We start from the raw sequence: 6,043 nt of genomic DNA, 5'->3' as shown, positions 1-6,043 counted from the left end.
CATTTAAAATTTTCTTTTTATTTAGAAACAAAACTCTTAAAACCCAAAATCCTGCTTCAAAAATAAGAAAAAAAAATCAAAGTCATGAAACTGAAGCCGCCACTTGTCAATATTTGCAACTTTTATTATGAAAAATATTTACAAAGRTGCTACATGTAATTTAATATAAAAATGCATACATTTTACAACAATAATTAGTCTTTGAACTTCTAGCTCCCATTCAAACCAGAGTGACATCCTTCAGGAGTGTTGTGGTATTCAGCGTGTYGTAATACTGTACTTTAGATTTTGTTTGCCTGAGTTTATGTTTCACTCGTGGTGCAGAAACAATTTGGAAAAAAAAAAAAAGGAAAAAAAAAAGCATTTTATTTTTCGCATATTCAGGAGAAAGGCAACTGTTTGCATAAACGGTCGTAAGGACATTTGAGCTGTTTACAGTCATATGAAAGAGCTGCATAGTAATTTAAATATTAACCCCAGTTATTACTGATAARAGCAGTAAAAAAAGAAATAAATATGTACTGCATTCAAAATGGAGGACAAAATTAGGATAAATATCATTTTACAAGGCCGTGTGGTTGGATTTGTAGTCAATATGGCATGTCTGTACCTAGATAAAATAAATACAATAAATAAAATAATAAATTAGATGGGTTGATACACAGAATGGCTTCTCGTTGCACCCCAGGGCTTTCTCCAATCAGCTTCTTATTGTTATTGGATCTGCGCTGAAAGCAGAGCTGCAAATGTACTTTTATTTTGAAAACTGAAACCAAAACCCCCCMAAAAAATWAAAAAATWAAAAAAAACGTGACAAATCACATTAGTTCAGAAGTAAATCTTCCCGTTCTCCAGAGAACGAGAGAACAGCGCCTCATCGGGGCGACCCGGCGCCGGTCCAGACGCCGGACCCCCCTGCCCCCCTTCACAGTCGACCCACGATACCGAACCGCCAGGAAGACACCATCCTCAAAAAGTCTGGCTACATTTAAAATTTTTAAAAACCGCTCGCGAGGGAAAAAAAAATATCAAAAACGATGCTTGCAAAAAATCTAACTGTATAATGCAAAAAAATATTTTGTATTTACACATATGTACATATACATATATCTCATTTATATTTGCTCACATCCCTAAGAAAATATGCATTGATTAATAGATTTGGATTTACAATTTGTTCTGGATCGGGGTGTGTGTGTAGTGTGACGGACCTGTAACAGTAAAAACTCGATGGTAGAAATGGGCTTAAGACAGGATGTTTCAAAGACAAACATTATGTAAATTAAGATTTCATGGTGGAAAACGGTTGTTTTTCTCACAGACGTCATCAGTTTGGGACTTTATGAACAAGGTAGAAAACCGACGGCTTTAATTATTGGACGTAAAAATGAATATGCACCTAATTTTCCTACCTCGCCACCAAACCCCGCCCCCTCCAACAATCTGCGGGTAACAATACCAGAAACATGCACGTGTYCTGTGCATAGTTTGGAACGAGTCTGAGGGAGGCGGACGGTCTCACGAGCCCACGATGATCTCCATGATGTGGTCCAGTTCGTTCAGGTCGGACCGGCAGCTGGAGCTGGAGCTCAGGGCCGTCGAGCCGTGAGACGACAGGCTCTCCAGCAAGTCGTAAGGCCCCATTTTGGGGGTGCCCGTCAGCACCGTGTCAAGGTCATAGTAGGACGGGTCCACGTCCGAGAACAGCTCCTCCAGGCCCGGGTCCGGGGGCGGCGCCGGGTGCTTGATCTCAAAAGTCCCGAACACTTTCTCCCCACCTGTTCTGGAGTCCGCGCTCAGGTGGTCMTCGTCCGCCTCCTCCGCCTCCGACGCGCACTCCTCGCTGTCCTCTTCCTCRTCCTCCTCGCAGTCGCCGTCCTCCTCCTCCTCCTCCTCCCAGCAGGGCCCCATTCCGAAGGGACCCGCCAGGTAGGAGGCYGAGGACAGCTGGGGCGAGACGGGAGACAGCGTGGACATGATGGCCTCCGTCTCCACGTCGCTCTCCATCACCACCTCCTCCGAGTGGTAGCCCTCCTCCACGCCCGCCGCGGGGACGGGCTTGGGGCTCTGCCCGGCCTGYGTGGCCGCGTCGGTCTGTCTGCAGAGCACCTCGGTGGCCACCAGGCGGTCGGCGGGGCACTGGGCCGCCGCCAGGGCCTGCGTCATCATCTGCCAGGTGCCGTCCTGCGTCATCTCCTCCTGGATCTGCCGCACCGTGTTGGCGATGAGCACCGAGCGGCACAGGTTGGGCTCCACCAGCATGTGGCACAGCTGCAGCTTGATGAGCGACATGTCCAGCAGCGACTGCCGCTGCAGGCTGTAGGACGACGACAGCGGCCGCGGCGCGGCGGGCGGAGCCGCGGCGGGGCCCTGGTCGCCGCCGGGGGCYGGCTCCTCTCCCGGGTCCGAGAACTTGCGCTTGGTGCCCTTCAGGAACATGTTGTCTCTCTGYGGCGGCGGTGAGGAGACACAGAGTGAGAAACGTGGCTGAACACCATTCATCAATCAAAATGAGTTTCACTAAGTCACACAGACAACAAGCTAAGTGTGGCAGACACAGAGGAAAGAGTTTGTATCTTTTTGTTAAAGAAAAAAAAACAGCAAGATCACTGAAATAACTGAAACTGACTAAACCAAATAAATTACAGAATTCATTTTGATTTTAAAAACAAACCAACTGGTCCGGGCATTTAGCTAGACGGGCATCAGGACTAACAACAACGGTTTGGTTTTACAACGTATTCTTTCAGCTGGTGGCGCCTCAGGGCACMGTGTTTATCTTTGGGTTCACTGAGAATTATTATTTTTTCACTACGTAAATTTCTTAYGAYCAGAATTATTTTATGAAGCCAGATTAAGACACATACGWAGGATTAGATAGAGGGAGTAGGTGGCAATTTAAGAGCCTCAGCAGCTGTTGTCACAATCGTAGGTCCTGGTCTGTTTGTAACTTTACGTAAACTTTACGTAAATTGTTCCACAGTCTGAGGAAATGCATATAAAACAAATAATCCTATTTTTATTTTAAAAAAATGAGCCATAACAATTATCACAAGAAAGCATTACTATCACCCATCTAACATATTGTTTCATCAATTAAAATAATTCAAATTTGAGGAATTGGTTGAACAAAATATTCTGCAGGTTTTGTATAAAGCTCGTAAAAATGTTTTTCCTTCAAACATCCCATTTAATTTTCATAAGAGGGAAAGCTGCTTTAATTTGAAGGGATTACAAATGTTTGTTAAACTGAAAATCTGAACAAATTTGAAGGAGATGCACTTCAGTAAAAGTTATAAGACTATGGAATAATCTGGAAAATTATTATAAAAGCATTGGATCAATTAATTCCTGTAAAAAAAGATCAAAGCAAAATTGTTAAAGAAATATGAAATTGTTTCATTTGTATGAGTCACAGTTTGAGGAGTTGAATTTTTTGTTTTGTTTTWTTATTGTTTGAAATTAATATAATTTTTGCAAATAGGAGCAGATAAGATTTTTTTCTTCTGCTGCTGCCTTTCATTTTAGTTTATTTGTATTGTTTTGTTGTATGTAACGTGTTTTTTTTTAATGAAATTAATAAATACTATTATAATAAATTTCGGAAATTTCGTGCGTAGCGTGGGAGTGAGTCCAACTATTTTATGAAGCCAGAAGAAGACCAAACAAATAAACTGCACTGGATTAGATAGAGGACGTAGGCAGCCATTTTACAAACTCAGCTGTTGTTGCAATCGTAGGTCACGGTCTGTTTGTAACTTTACGTACATTTTGTAAACTACCATAAATTTCGTAAGCAGCGGGCTAATGACCACTTATTTTAGTTACATACAGAATAATTTGCGCTAGCATGGAAAGACAAAGTAGGAAGCAATTTTACAGCTTCAGTAGCTGAGTTGTTTTCATAATCTCCGCTCCCAGTCCATCCCTAACTTTACGTAAATTTTGTAAACTTTGGTAAGTGTGGAGGCGACTACAATTACTGTAATTATATAAAGAATATATTGCGCAAACTTGGATAGAGAAATGATTTTATAACTTCAGTAGGAGTTGTGTAGTTTCAACAGCACCCGGTCCATCTGTAAATTTACACTAATTTCCTAAATTTTGTAAGCAGCGTGTAGTTTTCTGCAGCTAACACATCTACGGTCAGGTTATGATCAATCTAAGGGGCACCATTTTTTCAAGTTCAACTTTATTGATTTGGTTAGTTTAATTCAAAAGAAATTATCGATTKGATTTTATTTGTTTTTACTTTCGTCAGTTTCCGGTTGTTTCAGTGACCTTTGAAGGTTTTTACGTGTTTAACTAAAGGACACCAACAGATTCATCCATGTCTGTGTGCAACAAATGTTATAAAGGTGTGATATAATGAGGCTATGTGGTGTAATGTGTGTGGACATGAGGAATCTAGGGCTACAGTACTTTACTAACAAAGTACAAAAATGACTTTCAGAAAATCGTCTTTTTTTTGTTTTGTTTTTCTCAAAGTTTGCTCTACCTTTCCTGTTGAGAGGCACAGGCAAAAGTAATGCAGCTTGGTCCCGGCTGCAACGCTTCAAGTACTTTTGTACGAGCGAGAAGCAGCTTTTGTTCAGCGCCATTTCTGCCCATTTTAGGCCAGTCTGAGGCAAGGCTCCTGCTGGGCGGAACAACCACACTTTTAACAGACCACCGAGCCACCGAAAATAGCAACTAAATGCAGACGCTGCATCAAAATAAGCACAGTCTACAGAGATGTTTGTCACAATGCATAAAATAATCAAATRAAACAGCAATCAGGTTACATAATCAGAGCTCCGACTCCACCTGTCATCAAGGAAATCAACATGGATGTGCTAAAATTAAAAGGGTTATAGTATGACAAATAAAAGCATTCATAGTACATTTATTAACCTCCATGACCCTTTAATATTTACAATCAGGTTTCCAAGTAAACACATGCAACACGGAAAACCAGTAGAACAAGATTTTCCACTTTGTCTTCACTGATGAAACAGGAAAAAAGAGGCAGAGTCACATTTTTATGAAATGCTACTACAAAACCACCTCACACTACAACCAAAAAGCCTCTAAATAAACAGAGTTGGCATTAAAAATTAGATTAAACTCTGTTTAATTAAATTTTCTATTAATCAGAAATAAAAAACTGAAAATAAACTGTTTTTTAAGCAGGGTTTACGTTGATTAAATATTTCCAGTTGTGGTTGGATTTTTTTTCCCCCAAAATAAATCGCCCCAAGTTTGAWTTTGTTGTAAAAGTCTTTCACACCACACTGTTTCTCTGGAAACCAAAATGAAAGTAAACGCTGCGAGACGGCGGCTCGTGTCACAACTCCTGTTCACACCGACGAGTATCACTTTATTTACAAGTTCAGTTTCAGCCTAAAATTAATCCCTATCCGTTTTATTAGCAGCCGCTCTTAAGTTATAATGCCTTTATTACAAAATCGTAGTAAAAAAAACAGATTTGGCTTCTTTTGATTAGATGACTGATTCAAACCAGTGTGAATATTAAAGTTAGGAATCATTAAAATTAAAATGTTTACACGATATWTTGAATTAGTGACAACAACAATTAAAAGTGGAATTTAGTGCAGTGTTTTTGTCCTTAAATATGGTTTTACGCCTTACAAAGTTTCAATGAACTGTGTATAATTTTTAATGTTTGAGGTGGATTTTTTTAATGTATTGAATAATAAAAGCTCATTTGTTTCCTTTCAGTTGTCTCTTGAACCATTTGTTCTTCCCAAGTTTATTTTTAACCATCTTACGCAAACAAACTTGGCAAAATCTGACGCAGAACRTTTTCTCTACTGCTAATTAACATTTTAGAAAAGACGCGTTCATGAACCAGAACAAATGACGAGTGGATTAACCAGGASGTTTTATGGTGGGTTTCTCTGTAAATAATGTTTGCTCTGGTTGTTTTCGAGCCGACCGTCTGCCATGGTCACTCATTAGGTTAATGCATTGTATCAGCTACAAATCAAATCTTATTGCTTTACAGACATTTAACTGCGCTTCATATATACATATATAT

The 6,043-nt window shown here is 40.1% G+C and overlaps 1 protein-coding gene across 4 annotated transcripts in view; it reads right to left on the bottom strand.

Moving 5' to 3' along the window:
• Positions 1-103: 103 nt before the first annotated feature.
• The window catches only part of cdca4 (cell division cycle associated 4), an 8,694-nt gene continuing 2,754 nt past the window's right edge, over positions 104-6,043 (bottom strand). For 2 of the 4 annotated variants that reach the window (XM_014011831.1, XM_014011832.1), the window contains exons 2-3: positions 4,502-4,639; positions 1,655-2,448 (exon numbers count right to left, since the gene is read on the bottom strand). In XM_014011831.1, the coding sequence (XP_013867285.1) occupies positions 1,751-2,448; positions 4,502-4,604 (801 nt within the window). In that variant the 5' untranslated portion in view covers positions 4,605-4,639 and the 3' untranslated portion in view covers positions 1,655-1,750. Of the gene's footprint in view, positions 2,449-4,501; positions 4,640-6,043 lie in introns of those variants that run through there. The other 2 variants (XM_014011830.1, XM_014011829.1) reach the window with 2 other exon arrangements.

The sequence above is a fragment of the Austrofundulus limnaeus genome, unplaced genomic scaffold (assembly GCF_001266775.1).
Source record: "Austrofundulus limnaeus strain Quisiro unplaced genomic scaffold, Austrofundulus_limnaeus-1.0 Scaffold85, whole genome shotgun sequence".
Taxonomy (NCBI): domain Eukaryota; kingdom Metazoa; phylum Chordata; class Actinopteri; order Cyprinodontiformes; family Rivulidae; genus Austrofundulus; species Austrofundulus limnaeus.
This window is presented reverse-complemented; position numbering and strand designations above follow the sequence as displayed.